The sequence below is a fragment of the Balearica regulorum genome, chromosome 12 (genome assembly GCF_011004875.1).
Source record: "Balearica regulorum gibbericeps isolate bBalReg1 chromosome 12, bBalReg1.pri, whole genome shotgun sequence".
NCBI lineage: Eukaryota > Metazoa > Chordata > Aves > Gruiformes > Gruidae > Balearica > Balearica regulorum.
Window position 1 is genome coordinate 12,317,766 of NC_046195.1, and position 17,887 is coordinate 12,335,652.

Consider the following 17,887-nt stretch of genomic DNA (forward strand, 5'->3'; position numbering starts at 1 on the left):
TCATCTTCTGTTGCTTTTTCTCTGAACTCCTTCCAGTCTATAAGCCTTGATGACAAGGGCCCCTCAAGGGTGAATGTAGGGTTTCAAGAACGTTTCACCAGTTGTTTTGTGGCTGTTCCTTCACCATACTTTGTCAGCTTATATTTTTTAAAGTACAATGATTGCATGGGAAATAACAAGACTTAAATTGTTCTGACTAAAGAGGGAGACATAATTAATTCTATATACAGCATCTCTAAACTGAGTTAAGCTTGAGTGTTCAGATACTTCAAAAAACAGCTGCTGTAAGAATCAAAGATGATGAGACAGCAATACAAATTAATATGACAACAATGTGAAGTTTAATAATTGATTTAATAAAACCCACAATAAAGCAACACATTTCTGCTTTTTTCTTCAATTAAACAAATGCGTAGTAAATTCTTACAATAAAAAACTCCAAATACAATACATGTCTACTGTACTTCAACTTCTAATTACAGCAACTGTAAACCCCACTTTAATTAAAACCTCTTTGAGTATTAGTATGTGCAAAATACCTGTTGTTTATTTGTGGTATTTTTTTCCAGTAAGTTTGTAAGGATGGGATGCACATTTTTCATGAACTGTGATATGGCTTAATTAATGACAGTGTTTGTATTGAAGCATTAACTTCCCAAGCACAGTGCTACTTTGCCTCTGAGCTGTATGTGCTCCCATGCTGTACTCAAGTGTTCCCATTTCTTGCCAGAACAGATACAAACATAGTCCAGTGTTAATGTGCGCTTTGTCCAAATGAATACTGTTGTCAGTTTTCACCTCTAGAAATTCATCATGTGACCCCCTACCTGGGAAAAAAGGGGAGAGAAGCCAAGAGTGTTACCACCAATTGCAGGTATACATCAGCCTGATAAATATGTGAAACCCTAGCAAGTTTCAAAACAGACAATAGCTTAAGTATTCACAGCTGAGTATCACAATATCCGTTACTGGGCAAAAAGTTTACTTTCTGATCCACATACAGAACTACTTTTTATGTCAGTGGAACTTCTGCATAAAGTATAGAATAAAAAATATTTGAAGCCAAGTTCTTGCTGTCTTTTGAACTTTGCAGGTCATTCTTGTTGCTCTTAGCTTCTTCAACGCAAATAACTTCAGAAGCTGGCATAAATCTGAGTGTGGAGGTGTATGATAACTTAGTGTCAAGTTTTGTTATCCTGTGTACATTCAAAGTACAGGGATTCCACCGTTCAGTTTTGTGGACTTTGAGGATGACTAAATAGTCTTTTCAAAGTAGTCTTTTCAAATTGCTTCATCCCTCTAGAAATAAGGAAAGGCCTTTCTACCTCTGTAGGTTGTTATATTTTTGTCCAACACCATTAGGTTACTGAGCTTGCTTGGATTTTGCTTTATTCATAAAGCTAAGTAGTGAGGGACTGGTATTGCAGTGGCATTCCTGCCAGGATACTGCCATACTGTGCTCAAAGCAAAGATGAAAAGGTCACAGAGATCTGTGACCGAGGGAATAGTACATATCTAAAACTTCTGCTCCCTGCTTTCCTGTTAGAAGATGCATATATTTTGCATGTCTCCAGATTGTGTTTGAGAGTATCTCCAGGTCAAGCATAGTTTCTATCATTTGATTTTTTTAAAACAAAACAATTGTGGAAAAATGATCAATTACAAGATGCTTATTAATTAGAATGCATGCTAATCAACTGGCCTTCTAATGTGAATCAAATGTCGGTTTAGACATTCAAGATTATTAATAATAAATTTATCTTACAAGTCAAAACTTCATAAAATAAATAACCCGTTTCTAATGTATAAACCCTATTCTAAAATACATTAAAGATAACTGATCACTTAAAATGCTTTGGGTCCAGTGTTGGGTATTTAGTTAAATACCAGAAGTCTGGGCAAGGATCTTCCTGTCTGGATTTCTGAATGCCCAAATTAAAGCTGATTTTCTGGTCGGGGTACAGTAAATTCTGGGATTTTTTGCAGTGTTTCCAAAGAGACTGTTTCCAAAAGAATTCAACTAGCACTGTATGTACTGTAGTTTAAGATACTGTATGAAAATTACTATTGCAAAAATACTGTATGATGAATTCAGGGATCATGACATATTATGGAACCCTGGCATGATCAGTATTAGAGACTTTAATTGAAATACTGAATACTTGAAGCTCCATTTGGAGTGCAGGTACTTTGTGGTACATAGTTATTAAAGGACAATATTGGACTGTAATTTGTGAGGTATCTGCAGAGCCACCTTGCAGTTTGTAAACAATAATCTGAAAACAGCTTTGTCTCAAAATCATAATAAATTGAATAAACCAGAACAAGGGGGAGAGTGAAATTCACGTTCCATAGGGCAACCACTGCACTTCTTGCAGCATCAGTTCTCCCTGCTGCTGTTCCATGGTACAAATCCACATATTAATGGTTTCTATTTCCTAATTTTCATTTTTAATTTATTGCTCTCAGTCTTTGACTACAAGGTAAAGAATAAGGCAGCAGTTCCCAAAACATATGAAATTAGGCACTGGAACTCTGACAACTTGCGCAGGTTTTGCTCGTTTCCTGTTTGTAACTCTGAAGCTGGACAGAGCACTTGTACATTCCAAATGTGTTCAGCAGCAGTTGTCGGGCCTTGGACTGAACTTCCTCCCATTTAGATGAACTACCAGGAACTGGAAAATCAAGAAAACAGATAGAATTCACTCATCAAGAAACCTGGACAATCCAGCTGTTCTCAAACTTATCACAGCATTACCAACTAGAACAATCTTTGTTCATGCTCATTTAATATTGTTCTGTGGTCAATATTTACTCTCTCTATATTATTTTATACCTTTAGGTCTGTATCGTCTAACTAGAATCACATCTTGATAACACTGTGTGTGTCGGACACCACCCACCCCCAAGAAAACCTGAGTTTTCTTACTAAGAATTAATATTCATGGTACTGTTAGATGTTTAAATCAGCATGTTTTGCCAAAACGTGCTTTATTTTTCCTATGTCAGATTGTTCCACATTAGAACTTCACCCTGTCTTTCTGAGGAGAAGTCCTTTCTTTTTTTCTTCCCCCTTCCTCCAAAGAATCTGTACTGGATGTTTCAGTAGGAATATATTTTCTTTTCACTTAGATTGTGTCCTTCTGGGCCAATGGGTTCTATACCGCGCTCTGCAAAACCATAGTTAGTAGATTTATTTTTTTTTCCTTAGAATGATATTTCCTGCTTCAATAACAATATGAAGAAGAAAAAGGGGGGGGGGGGGGTGTCCTACACTTAGATTTAATCTAGAATTATGCTACACAGCAGCTTACCTAGTTGCAAGTGGACTATGGCAGTTGTTTTTCCTGCAGTGAGAGACCAAACATTTAAATCTTCTATAGAATAGATGTCTTCAATTTTCATCAAGTCTTCCTTAATGCGATCCACATTTAAATGCCTTGGAACTCCTGTGATACCAAACATGAGATAAAATTAATTCTGTCTTCTGCAAACTCTCAGTGGCCTTTAAAATGTCATGACAGCTCTCAACGTCAAAAGAGCTTATCATTTGTGCTGTTGGAAGTGATTAGTACTTCCAAGTTGTCAATAGAGAAGAATGTGCAAATTGGCATATTGTGGATAACTTCTGTATCCAGAAGTTGTACAGGAATTGCAGTGTTGTCTCAAATGTAATTTGTCCTGTCCAGAATCTGCTCTCTGGCAATAGCCAGCATTAGATCCTTTAAAGTGATCTACTTGTGTAGACTTTTACTGCAGCTTCTAACCCCTAGTAACTGCTTAGACCAGACTCTAAGGTCAGAATCTAAAAAAATTAATTATAAAAATAATAAAAAATATAATGCTAGGGCCTGTCTCCTGCTGTCTCCTGAAAATTCTCTCTTCAGGTAACTGGTATCATTTTCAAATGCTCATACTAATCCATCTGCAGTGGTTCACACATACGACTTTTGTCTTACAGTGTGGCATCTTGGCAAATCATTGATTGCACTGACCAAAGCCCTTCTGGATGTAGCATTTTCAGCAGCTACAGCATATCTATAGCTTCCCTACTCCACCTTAGCTGTACAAAAGGCAGAATCAAAATTTTAGGTTATCAACACTGGCTCAAAAACTAGTACAAAAATACTAAATAAACTCTGTTTCTGGATAGTTTTGTTTCTGTCATAGCTTTTTACTGCTTATCTTCCAGTTTTATGGAACTCGATTATATATACTACAAGGAGTTCGGCCACTTGCTTCTCAAATTTCCTCAGAATTTTTGGATGACTCCTCTCTGAATTTGATGCCTTACTGTCTTTTAAATTATGTTAGTTCCAGTACCGTCTCTTTTGAAAGTTCAGTGTCTAGGATTGTCTCATAGTAAACAAAATTTTCCTTCTAGTGAAGATTAACAGAAAATTATTTAGCTGATAACTAACTAGCTAACTGCCTGGTATTATTTCTACAGCTTTCTCTTTCACAGGAAACATAGACTTAAATTTTGATATCTCACATCCTACTATTGATAGACTTCCATGCTGCCTTATAAATCTATATTAAAAGCTGAAATCTCTTTGTATTAGATAATAATTTAAGTTTTTAACTTAGCATTCATATTATAATGATGAAACTTAAGTTAAAATTAATACTGAAAGCTGATACAACTCCAAGGACCCTGATGTTGTAACAGTAGTCTCCAATATAAATGCACTTACATTCAGGATCTCCAGAGAATGGGAGTTGGAAAAATTCCCTAGCATACATAAAGTCCACCTATCATTACTTTTAATAACACTATTAATTAGGAGATTTTTATGACAACTGGGATACCTGTGCATACAGCTACAACTCAAACATCTGGAACCTGATACACCATTATTTTGTCTTATCTGTTTTCTTCAGCTAAATCTTAGCTATTGCCTTGGAGCTAACTGATGTTTCCTAAGCAAATTTCACCATTTTTGCCTTCTTGGTGAACTTTCATTTTGTGGGATTTTTATTTTTTCTCCTAAATGACAGCAAAAGCACTTGACAACGAAGATTTTGAGGTCCTTGATTTAACCTCATAACATAATAAAAGTAAAGTTAATAATAGCTCACATGAGACAGCTAGAAGTTGAAGCTTAAACCTAGGATCTTTCTCCTGTCCCTGATATTTTCACTTTCATAAGGTAAAAGCATTAGATCAAGCAGTAATAGTTAACAATGCAAAGAATGTTGCTGGCATCTTTCCCTGTAAGTCACCACATGAGATAAAAAGCAGAACATAAGATGAAGAATCTTCTTTTTTTTTTTTTTTTTTTTTTTTCCTTCTTCCTCTTCCTTTTTGCACCACTGTCTGCTTGTGGCTTCCTGTATGGTAACAGTAGAAGCACACAAAAATACAACAGCACTTGTGGAAAAGAGGAAGACAGGCATGAACCACCTGTCCAGCCATTTGGCCTGAACTTGCTTCCTCCTTTTACATGCATTCGCATTCACTTTAACTTTATAATTAAAGTGAAAGCATGTAACTGAGTCTGGGCAAATATCCACTTAGTTAAGCTGATAGCCACTGAGACGCACAAGAAAGTTCTATACGTTTCACTTTACGGTCAGGAGATGGAGTGAGTAGAGCTAGGACTTGTGTCATTCTGGCAGAGGTCAAAGACACCTAAACGCTGCTGCAACTCAAATGAGCCATCAAGAATCTATAGACTAAAGCAACAGCAGGATAAACAGGTCTCCAGACACAATCTGCTTTGTTAAATATGGTAATTGTTATGTCAAAAAATTACCAATGCTCACTGTGGGTATTTGGCATGTAAAGTACTGCAGACTGTGCGCAGATCTTACCTTCCAGAATAATAACTCCTGTGTCACACAGAATTCGAACTGTTGTCAAAACCACCAGTATGGAGAATACATATGTACATATAGGATCAGCAATCTTGTATTCTGGCTATAAGGGAAGTTCCAAAGTGTTAAAGGATGTAAGAAAATAGGCTTACTTATAAAAATGTGACTCAGAACATGCAGTTACTACTAGACCCAACTTTCATGAATATTTCTTTCTGTTTGAATAGTTACAAAATGTGTAACAGAGATAGTCTTTGCTTATTTTGCGTGAATGTATGACACTTAGAATATCACAAAGTATTTTTAGTAACAAAAACAAGTCCCTTTTTTTAATTTAATTTAATCACCAGAGTTGAAATAAAATAAAAATACTCCCCTGCATCAAAGACTAGCCATTCCTTACCTTAAAGCGTATGATGTATGCAGCTACAAGCACACCAATACTTTGTACCAGGTCCCCAAGGGCATGTACAAATGCTGCTCTCACGGCAAGGCTGCTGTGACCATGGCTACTGCTGTGGGCTGTGTTAGGAGAGTTCGACTGAGGTACATGAGAGTGAGGGTGGGAATGGGAGTGGGAGTGAAGGTGGCCAGATTGATTCAGCAAAAAACCCATTCTGAAAGGGAAAGAAGAAAAACACTCCAAGAAACAGGCTTTAGGGTTTGGTGGGTGGTTTTTTGTGTTGCTTTTTTTTTTTCCCTTTAAACCAAAGAATTCAAAAAGTAATAGTATGATTTCTTGTCTTACTTTTGAAAATGAAGAGGTCCAGCAAAATTACATCCCATGAGAAAGTTACAGGCCATGAATGAATTAGCAGCTTATTCAGAAATACATTTATGAGTGTTAATGGAGAGAAAGGGAGATCTTACATTAAGTTAACTGCAACACCAACAGCTGCTGTAATCAGCATGATATCGCCATTTATTTCATAGTCCATATGGATAGTTCTTTGAACAGCTTCATACAAGAGGAATGCCATAAGGATATAGACCAGCAAAACACTAATGATGGCTGACAATACTTCTGCAAACAGAAAGGAAACAACATTACAAAAGTGAGTCTTGCATCTATTTGTATTTCCAAATTAGAATGTGGACAGAGCCTTAATTATTTTAACTATTTTATGTGTATTAAAACCCTAATAACAAGTTGTGCGGTAAATAAAACTCGTAGAATAGGATTAACAAATAGAGTTTGTTCTAATAGACTCCTTCACACTTCCCTGTCAGTATATCCCTCAAATAATGTTTTCTCTGAAAACTTCTGCATGAGCAATGACTCTGACTTCTTCAGACAACCCAGAACTTCTGCCTGAGAAATCACAGACAAAGGCCCTGTCCAGAGGAGAGGGAGGTAGGTGATCTCAAACATCACCAGCCCACCTACAAATAAGAGAAAGGTTGATTTCAAGTGTCCACAGTATTAAGCTGGATTTAGAAATTACTTTTATATATCCTTTTGTATTTAGGATAGAAAAAAATTATAAAAAGATTAAGGAACTGAATAGTACAAACTTGTCAGACACATTACTTCTAAGCCTCTCCACATATGTATGTACATTTTAGTTACTGCAGATTTCAGCTATGAAAGATTGCTTAATGTAAGTTTCCATACTGCTGTAATATGCTATGTTAGCATTATCTAATGTTTACCAAATACTCATATTTCACAAAAGTAAGACTGTTATGATGAACATTTTGGTATAGGAGTTCTATTTGATCAGCAGGGACTTTCAAAAGGGTACATACATCTAAATAAGGAGAAAAATAGAAAGTTAATAAAAACTCCTAATATTTAATTGTCCTGCACCTTCCGTTGCCACTTACATCTGTGGAAAGTGGTTACAGCTCTCTGCCAGGTTCCTGCTGTTCTGAAGTGAGGTCAATAGGCCTCAGTATTTTATGGGTCTGGACATTAGTGCTGTCTGCCTCAGTACCCAAGTCATGAAATTGGGCTGGTAATAGTATACATAAACCTGAGGAGGATGAGTCCACGCTACAGTTTGCAGGTCCTACTATAAAGAATACAGGTATGTTCAAATGGGTTACTAAATTCCTTTTAACATAAACATACTTTTACCCTCTAGCTTCATATTCTGAAAATGATTGCCCTGTTGCAGCTGAAACTTAAAAAAAAAAGGGGGGGGGGAGGGGGGCAGAGAGGGGAAGAGGCAAGATACGTGACAGAGAAAACACTGGCTTGGTTATAAGTAAGTTAATACAGGGCTGTACAAAAAGCACTGGAGAAAACCTTAATGCTACATTGTATTGCGTGTAAATCCACAGCCATGCCTGCGTAATCTGTAATGATTATGTGTAATGCTCATTGCTGTCATCTTGCCAGATGGATCACTGAGATCTTAGCCTTCCTGTGTGAATTCAGAGTTGGAATTTATTTACTTGAAACTGTAATGGTTGTTCTTCCCCCTTGTTCCACGTGTTGCCCTGATTTATTCCCCAGTAAGGGCAAAGTTCTGCTCTTGGCCGTACCATAGCTCTAAGAATACTGATCTGAGAATTGCCTCACTTCTCCCCCTGCTTTAAATCTGTCAGCGTGTAGTATGACTTTGGTTACTGCAGAAGGTGTCATTTCTAATGCAGAACTGCCTTAATTTTATTTATTAGATATGACAGTAAAAAACATGCAGCTATCTAACCATTTTAATATCACCAAAATTACTTGATCCATACACTGAATTTTTAACATCATGATGGGAGAAGAAACTCACACCAACGCATTCAGCTGTTCGGTAGCGTGTCAATGCCTGGATGAGTACCAGCATAACCAGGCAGTAACAAGGCTCTGAGAGGCAACTGTCACAATCTCAGATATTTTCAGAGCAACATGAAAATCCTGGAAATATCCATGCAAGTGGTAATGTTCTTTACAAAGCAGGCAGATTATTCAGGGCAACAGCCTTAAAAAGAAAATACACTGCTTAGAAGGTTTTCCAGAATGCTTTTTAAAAAAAAATTTGAAGCCGTAGCACTTTAGCATTTACCAGAGAAATAACGTATTGTGGTTTTACAATCTAAACCTACGTTTTCTGCCATGGAAACCCGTGTTTTCCTTGCACTTTCTCTCTCACAGTCATTGTCATGTCAGCATTGTAGATTTGTGCTGAGATCTTTCACTTCATGTGAAATGAGCTATGCCCTGTCTCAGTGGACTGACTGATTCTGTCATTACTAACATTGAGTCTGCAGCAATGGAAAAATGCCAGGTTCTGTATCTATGCTTAAATCTGCCCAGTGTCTTGCTGTGAAGGAGGTATCTCCACTTGGTGGTGAAACAGAAGTATTTTTGGCTTCAAGAATATAATCCTTTTTAGACATGACTGCAATTTCCATTATTTTGTCTTCACTTTTCTAACTCATTTCTGAATCTGTCAGCTTCCCTTTTCACCACAGAAAATGGAAGAAAACTGAAGATGGAGCATACATATTATGTATTCAAAGATAATTCAAATAAATGAAAACTAGTGCTAATTTCCTTCTGGAATTTGACAAGACAACTAATAGGTCTGTTGTCTTTACAATGCAATGTTTATGGGAATGAGTTTGAAAATTCATGGTTCTGCAAACAAAAGTGATAATGAGCACCAGAAACACTGTTCATTAGAATGTTTTCATGCTTACTGCATGTATAGATTATCTTAAAACTTAATGCAAAGCAGGTTGGTGATGAGAGAGTTCTTGCACATGTTCCTAGCTTTAAACAAATACTCCACTTTTTTCTGTGACAAATGCTCAATCTGTACCCTATTTTTAACGCTCGGTCATGTTTTAACATCTCTCTCATGAAATGCAAGCTATTGTTAAGCTCATATTATTTGCTGACAAGCTTCTTACATATAGGTTATTTAGAAAAATGTGTTACAGTGAGGATATACCCTAGAAGCAGCTTTGTTCCATTGCCAGCATTCACTGATGTGTGAAACTGGGCCCTCAGGCCACAGCGATCAGACTGGGTGCCTGAAATCAGGCAAATAAATGTCGCAAATGTGACTTTAAAAAAACTGCATATAGTAATTTTGAACTATCCCATCTTCTGTATTTGCAGAGCCTAGGTCAAGGTTTGGGGGTCTCATGCAGGATGTTTACCCACTTCCCCTTCCTTACTGCAGCCACAGAAACTCTTCTCCCCACCCCCAGGCTATAGTCCTCCTCTTCCTCCTACAGAAAGTTGCACTGCTGCTACTCACGCAGAATGGCTGGGGTAGAAAAGAACCCCTGGAAACTGCGTAGTCCTGCTCAAAGCCAGGTCAACTACAGCAGGTTGCTCAGAGCTGCGTCCAGTTGGGTTTTGAGTATTTCCAACTGTGGAGACTCTGCAACCTGTTGTGGTGTTTGACCACCTGGGCAGCAGAAAAGGAGTGATTGTTGCAGAACTGAGAAGCTGCTCCCTGTAGCTTCTCCCAGGGAGAAGATGGCGGGTCATATGGACTAATTCTATGGGCCAGATCTGTCCCACGGGCTGCCATTGGATCAGTCTAGCCAGTATTTTTCTTGGCTGCAAAATGGAAAAAAAAAAATATATATATATACAGCAAGTGAGGTGGCAGGAATCCTCAGGGATTTCTGTTTGCAAAGTGCTATGAAGCCCTCAAATTAATTGAAGAGTCAGGAAAACTTACAGAACTGAGTAAGATTTTAATGGTTAAGTAAATTTATTTTTCTTAACTCCTGTTTTAAGCTAGGCCATGGCATGTTCAATGGATGTACTATTTGGATTTAGAAAAGTTACAAAGACACATAACCTACTCAAATTATTTTTTAATAGGTTTAAAGTATGTATAAATGCTAGCAAACATCCTTCTGGAGAGTATGAGCAAATGCTAGGGGCATACCTGCAAGGTCAGGTTTCAGTATTAGGTGAGCTCCTATCGCAAAATTAAAAGTTCTTGAAAGAAAAGTTTGTAATGGGAAATGCTGGCATTGTTAAGGCTTTCTTGCTAAAGCCCTAAAGATCTTTGCTAGTGTACAGAGTTATGCATTCATGCATTAGTGACTAACTGATGACAAATGACTAGGAGTGATGGAGTTGTTAAATTCTACTGCTGTTCTAGCAGCCAAAAATAAGAATTGCAAATAATGATTAGACAAGACTTTTTCAAATTCCTTGAAAAATATACACTGTAGAATATATAGAGCAGAGATAGCAAACTTGACACTAGAAGTGATCTATTTCATGAGAAATAAAGGTTGAAGCTTTTGGTAAAATGTCTACAAGACCTGCAGCTATATATTATGAATTATTACATCCAGTTAGCAACCACATGAAAACACCTTTTATCATCATTACATTTCCAAACATGAAGTAATGAATCTTGAAAATACCCTTCCAAGATTTAGTACATAATTCTGTTTATACTTCTTTTTACAGACACCTAAAATGGGCAGAAGTAAAGTAACTTACTGTATTGCAAACCATGGGACACTTTTACCTCTGCTTTGTGTAGTATGGGGAGTGCAAGAGGAATACTGATTTCTGCGGCTTCTGGCAGGGCAGAGCTCTCTGATAGTGTGCCCTACAAAACTTTTTAGTTCTGGATTAAGATGTCATTTTTCACATTGAATAGGACCCTTTTCCACTGTCATAATTCTACTGAAGTCAGTGAGACTTAGTAAATCCTGGGCACTAGCAATAATCTGTTGTGAACAACTGACTGACATGTATCACTTCTGCACCAACAAGCTCTTCAGTGTGTCACACAAGCAGTAACAGTGGTACAGCAGGGAGCGACCAAAGAGTTAATGTCCTTCTTTTGCTCAACAGCCTCAATTCCAAAGCACAAAGGTGTGCAGGGGCCTGACCAAAGCAACAGCCCAGTAACTATGGATGGGCTGTGAAACACAGCTGCGTATCCACTCTTGTTCTTGCTGGGGACAGCTTCCCTCCTCTGAACCCTTTTTAAACTTTTTAGGCCATGGTTCATTTGTAGGAAGTCATATTTACGATGTCATTGTGTAGCCAAATCCTCAACCTTCCTCTTTAAGATGGAAGAAGAATCAATCATTTGTAATTTAACTCTGTATATCGTAAGTTCCACAGAAATGGAGAGACTTGTCCTGCTCCCAGTGAGTGAAACTCTGCCATCAACCTTCAGTTTTGGCTAAGGTCTAAAATTTAAATATATTTTTTTGTTCATTTATTCCTCTATGGCAATACAACCTATGTAGTGGATCCACAATGGCCAGTGAAAGAATATTCGAGTCAGGATGTTAACAGCATAAAGCAACTTTTAGATTTGTTGCTACTTTACTTCTAGCTATTCTTCTAGAATTAGATGATCTTTACAGTTGTTGCTTAAAATACTCTGTTAATAGCAAAAATTGATATCTACATACCAAAGCGATGAAATCCAAAAGTGAACCTCTTTGTGGGAGATTTTGCAGACAGCCAGAGAGCAAGCAGGGTCAAAATAATACCGCTAAGGTCAGTTAACATATGAAGTGCATCTGTCATAATTGCTAGACTGTTAGCAACATATCCGCCTGAAAACAAAGTTGGAAAAGTCAAGGTGTATGACATTAATGATTCTGAATAATACCCTCTTGGCACAGCTTACAGTTATTTATGTTCAGAACAGTGCACTAAGTGCATAAGAGCCCTTCTTATAATCACTAAATGGGGGTTTTTTTTGCCATTACAATCAAAATGCCATGCTATAATTTAAAGCTACCATAGTTACGAATGCAGTGAAGTGTGCTTTCTATTAAGAATAACATAGGAAGGATTCACTCCTGTTATTCTTGCAGAGACTACTGGTATCATAACGCTTGCAAGATCAGGCCCAAAATAGTTTTGTATCTTTTCTCTATATATTATTGCATATGTGATTAATCAGCTGACCTTTTATTAAACTACATCTGTTGAATATTTTAACATTGGGGAACAGGGACGAAAATGTAATGACTCAATGGCAAGGAAATTTACTCTGCCTCCTTTTTATTTTTATTACATTATCTTTTAACCTTTGTTATTCCCTGTCCTGGCAGGGGTCTGTAAATTCTGCCAATATATATTGCAGACAATAACTTTCACTTGCGCAGCATTTCTCTTTGTTATTTATTACCATCATTTTTTCTTGTAATAATGAGCTACACTGAGAGAAATAACCTCAGATCAAAGGTTAATATCTTTGTTCCAATTCAATTGCTAATGCTACTATCAAGATGGGTGAGAGATTTAAACAATGCGCCTTTCTCTTTAAGCATCCCTTATCCAAAGGGGAATCAAGGACCGGCTTTGTTGTCTTCCATATGCCTGAAGGTAAGCCCATTTTCTCAGAAAAGATCCCATCTTTAGTGTCAACTTAGCTTTGATTTAGTTTCTCTTTCTACCTTGAGATTGTCATTCAGCCTGTAAATTCTACTGAGCAAAGCGTACAGCTGGTGTGCCATTTGGTAGGCTTGAGACTCCCAACTAACATTTCAACTAAAGATATATACATATACAATTAAAACTGTCTTAGTGAAGAGGCTGACAATGAGGAAATAGCAAAGGGAAATTCATTACTGGCTGACTGCTTTCAAGACTAGTCATAAAAAGTGTGTGAGTGTGTGTATGGCTGTGGGTGTTTGTACATACACACCTGCAGACAGAGATACATTCTCGTCCCCAGCCAAACGCAAGCAGCACGGCTGATCCTGTAGTATTGCTTGTACTGTGGGTAACTAAACCACATTTCAATTACTTCCTTTCCTCTATCCCCCCCTTCTTCAGTTGTTCGTAAGTTTAAGTCAAATTCTTCTGATGCTGAAATTTTCCAAAGGCCATCACAGCTCAAAAATAATGAGTTTTTAAGACTTAGCAATTCAGCAGCTTTTTTAATAAAATGAGTTATGCCTTTCCTTTCTGAATTAATTTGTGTTTTCACATAATTTTTAAAAAATTACTTAGAAATGTGCAATTTAGCCTCTTTTATAGTCAACACAGAAGAAACTAATTTATATCTAAGGACATTCAATATGATAATTTAAAGTATGTATGTTAATTCACGTGTATTAATTTTGAGAATCACTTCAGTCTACGCTAAGTCAAGTCAATTCTATTTCAACTAGTCTCTAACTTTTAAAGATTTTAAAAATAAAATTATAAAGAAGGAACTCAGGTACTGAAGCTAACTGTAATGCAGCATGTGGATTAAGAAAACATAATTGAGATTTATTTAATTCTAAAATCAAAGGTTCTCTGTTTGCAAATCTATCAGTTCATTGCTTGGTTAAAGGTACTGTCAAGGGCTGTTTAAACACAATTGGCAACTTGGGGGAAAAAAAAGACATCTATAACCTTTACAAATAGACAGCTTGATGGCTCAGCCATTGTTTTCAGTGACCTGTGAAGTACAGCAGTCCTCCTCATGGACGATCAATTAGAAATTTCTAAACATAGCTGAAAAGATAAAACCCTGTCAGAAAAGCTAACTAGGACTTGCAATGTTTTTCGTATCTTGACAGAAAATGGTTCCCCCAAAGTGTAAGTTGTTACCTGACTTTTACAAGGACTGTTCATCCAATTAAACAACAAACACTGAGGTGGGCTGGGGTAATGAGCTTGGCAATACTTTGGAAAAACTACGCCAACCAAGATTTCACGAAAAAGCTGCTGAAACAAGATTTCCTTTATCTTGACATCAGTAAAAGACAGCAGAAGGATTTTTACTGAACAATTAATTGTCTGATAGGGTCTTCTGCCTTTTCCTCAGAAATTCAAGTCTGTCAAGGATCATAGAAGTCAGTTAAAATGTGCTATATGATCAAACAAAATTTCCCAAATACCAGAGCTACATATCAATTCAAAAAGTTCCAAAATTTGAAACCAATCAGTCAGAACACAATACAGGGCTGGCGGAAAATAAATTTAAATCAAACAAAAGGGGCACTGACCCAGGACTTGAGGCCTCCCCCTTTAATTACTGATGATGATGACTTGTCCTATGACAAGTCATTCAGGTCAAGATCCACAAAAGTACAGAGATACCCAAGTCCTCTATTTATTCTCTGTGGAAGTTGGATGCCTGAATATTTTATGAGTCTGGCCCTTAGTGCTGTCTTCCTCAGTGCCCAAATAATAAAACAGGGCTGGTAACAGCATACATAAACCTGAGGAAGATGAGCCCAGGCTACAGTGCTAATGCTCTGTACAGACAAATCCGGCACCCTGAGCTGAGCTTGCAGAAGTCCTGGCTGTAAAGGAGAAACAACAGATGATGTGACAGTGATGAGAGTATTTTTACTCTCAACACCTAGTACTCCTAGAGCTCTCCCTGCACTAGCTATGGAGAGGTCTACAGTAGCGTGAATGGGATCTGAAGCCCCTGACAGATACACTCTTACTGACTTCAGCAACAAGCTGCCAACAGGTCAGACGTTACTCAGTAAGGGGCCCTTCAGAGGAACTCTGATATGAATACAATCAAATAAAATCACTCTCATGGTAAAGGATGTCTACTTCTGAGACACAGCACTATGTTGCTTACCAAGTTTCTGTCTTTAAGATACAATTCACAGCTGTCCTAGGAGAAGTGATCCAAGAGCTCACTTCACATGAGCAAATGTCAGATCTTCAGTCATTACTGACCACACTTGTGTAAGTGAGGAGGAAGGATGTAGGGCCTATGTTACTATAGCTGAGGCATCTCTGTTCTTTACTTCCTTTACTTTGTGACTTGATTATTTTTTTCTGGTGAATTATAGCCAATAATTAATCTGATTAGCTCTGATTTAGACTTGTATGTTAAAATGAAAGTAATTTAAAAGCAATTAATTGTTATAGTTGCTAGAGAGACCTAGCTCAAAACACACATCAATGTACTGGCACTGTGTAATGCTCCCCACTACTTCAAATTGGGTAAAAGTGGATGAGAGAGTTTAAGCATTCATTCTTCCGGAGGCTGAGTAGCACCAAGCAGACACTTGCACTGAATGGCATATCCAAAAGACAGATGGTAAGAGGATGCTGATATTGATAACTGAACAGAGATTAAAAGATATCCTTTGTGAAAATGATTAGATAATGGCAAAGGCATAACATTTAATAGCTCATCTATGCATCCAAGGGACCTTCAACTTTATATGCTGCTATAGCCTATTAAATAAAGCGCTGTCATTTTGTACAGACTGCTGTATAATGCACAGATTCTCTTCAACCTGAACAGCAAATGATAGCGTGCTTTTATGGGGGAGCAATAAAAGCTGAACTTGAGGACGAGATTCATTCTGACCAACAATCAGATGCTTATACAGAAATTTTCAGGTAAAAACCCACCATACTTCTGCCAAGTACTAACAAAGAAAAACCACAAAGAATTTAATCAAACTACTTGGTATTCTTATGTGTTGTAATGGAAAATGTTAAAATACCTATTATTCTAATTGACTTTGCTCATATGATTGATGTCTGGCTGGAGCATATGCTAGTCTGGGGCACAGTAGGACAGCAGGAAGTTGTCAAGAGAGTGGCTTCTCCCCTGGATCATTATTGATGGCTTAGGATTTGTCTTTTCAGTTGTAAGTAACAGAGTGTATTGTTGTATCTGGTGAATAAGGACAAATACCCCGATAGCAGTTTTGCTATTATGGTAAATGTCACACTTAGCAACTGTATTTCTCTCTTCTTCTCTTGTTGCAAACAGAGCAAGACTTTATGGCAGTGATTTAAAAATACCAAGGATGAAACTGTTCTTCTTTATTTTATATATTTTTGTTGTTATTTATGTCTGTGACAAAATGTCACTTCTCCTTTGCACCTTACAAGCTTATAAACTTAAGAAATAAAAAGCTATTAGACATACAAAAAGAAAATGCATATTTTATGCCATTTGGGGGAGACTGATGAGATTGAGGTAAGGGAAGTTGCAAATTCCTCATTCTTTTCTTGCATGGAAGATACAGGTGGACTTTGCTCCTTCTCTCTGAACTTGCAGCTAATCTCTCTGATCTGTCTCAATGAGAGATGGTTTCTCTTAGTATTTAAAACCAAGGCCGGAGCAGCGTTAACAGGCTGTGAGGCACTCGGGCCGGCGAGACAGCAAAACCCCCCCCCGACTCACCTATGAGCTCCCCCGTCATGAAGAGGAGGTAGAGGAGGGCAGCGAGCGTCAGCCGCTTCTTCACCTTCCTCTGCTTGGAGCGCTCCCGCCGGCTGCTGCAGCTGCTGCAGGGGTCCGGCCAGCCGGCCCGGGCGCTGCGCAGGGCGATGTCCCGGTCCAGCAGGGAGTCGTCGTCGGAGGGCAGGCCCAGGGGCGCCCCGTTCACCGGCGTCTCCGGGGCCGTCTCCGAGGCGTCGTCCGACACCACCACTCGCAGCTTGTTAAACCTGGGGAAGTCCTCGTCCCCTACCTCGTCCGAGAAGTCAAAGGCACTGGAGTCGTTCAGGAACAAGGGGTCCTCGCTCCTCCGCAGCAGGGACTTGATGCTCGTCCAGAGGCCGGGCCCAGCCATAGCGGCGGCGCCGGGGGCCTCGCCGGGTGCGGCCGATCCGCCGCGGGCGGCTCCGCTGGCGCAGCTCCCCCTCGCAGGCGGCGTCCGTCCGTTCGCCGTCCCGTCAGGGCATGTCCCCTACATCGCCCCGCCGGGCCCGGCGCAGGCCGTCCGGAACGCAACGCGGGGCTCTGCCGCGGAGCGCCCCGGCACTCCCGATTCCCCACCACCGCCTCCCGGTAACTCGCGGGCCCCCCCCCCCGCCTCCGCGCCCGGCACCGAGCTGTGAGGCCCCACGGGCGCTATCACACGCACCGCCCCCCCCGGAGCCCCGGGCCACCCCGCGGAGCCCGTCTGCCCGCCGCGCTCAGCCGGCGCAGCCCCGCTCACGGTGCGGCGGGGCAGGCGGCGCCGGGCGCAGAGCCGCCTCCCTGCCGGCGCAGGGGGAGCGCCGCCGCCGCCACGCGCGTCACAGCCATTAGCGCCGCGCTCCGGGCGTACGCGCCTCAGCCGAAACCCCTGCGCGCTCCCGCGCTGCCCCCAGAGCAGCCCCGCGGCGGGCGGCAGCAGCGGGCGGAGAGGGGGCGGGCCGGCAGAGCGGAGCCGGCATCCCCTGCGAGCCCGCGGGCCGCCGGTACTG

General features: G+C 39.6%; 1 protein-coding gene across 4 annotated transcripts; it reads right to left on the reverse strand.

Annotated features, from left to right (window-relative positions):
• Window positions 1-321: 321 nt before the first annotated feature.
• On the reverse strand, window positions 322-17,844 carry SLC30A4 (solute carrier family 30 member 4). Of its 4 annotated transcripts, XM_075764754.1 has the most exons (7): window positions 16,878-17,838; window positions 12,172-12,318; window positions 6,691-6,844; window positions 6,224-6,437; window positions 5,818-5,923; window positions 3,315-3,449; window positions 322-2,675 (listed from the first exon to the last, which is right to left on the reverse strand). In XM_075764754.1, exons 1-7 carry the CDS (start codon window positions 17,266-17,268, stop codon window positions 2,521-2,523), a joined length of 1,302 nt encoding a protein of 433 aa, XP_075620869.1. In that variant the 5' UTR covers window positions 17,269-17,838; the 3' UTR covers window positions 322-2,520. The 4 variants fall into 4 exon arrangements, 3 of the variants coding, with proteins under 3 accessions (XP_075620869.1, XP_075620870.1, XP_075620871.1); XM_075764755.1 differs by lacking the exon at window positions 12,172-12,318 and having other exon boundaries at window positions 16,878-17,840; XR_012837480.1 differs by lacking the exons at window positions 322-2,675; window positions 3,315-3,449; window positions 5,818-5,923; window positions 6,224-6,437 and adding an exon at window positions 8,550-8,738 and having other exon boundaries at window positions 6,717-6,844; window positions 16,878-17,843.
• Window positions 17,845-17,887: the final 43 nt, after the last annotated feature.

Excerpts from the sequence above, each read along its gene's own strand:
- SLC30A4 (XM_075764754.1), bottom strand. The coding sequence starts at position 17,268 with ATGGCTGGGCCCGGCCTCTGGACGAGCATCAAGTCCCTGCTGCGGAGG. Across the intron at positions 5,924-6,223 it reads CATACATCATACGCTTTAAG|CCAGAATACAAGATTGCTGA; the intron begins GTAAGGAATGGC and ends CTTCCCTTATAG. Across the intron at positions 3,450-5,817 it reads AGGAGTTATTATTCTGGAAG|GAGTTCCAAGGCATTTAAAT; the intron begins GTAAGATCTGCG and ends TTGGTATCACAG.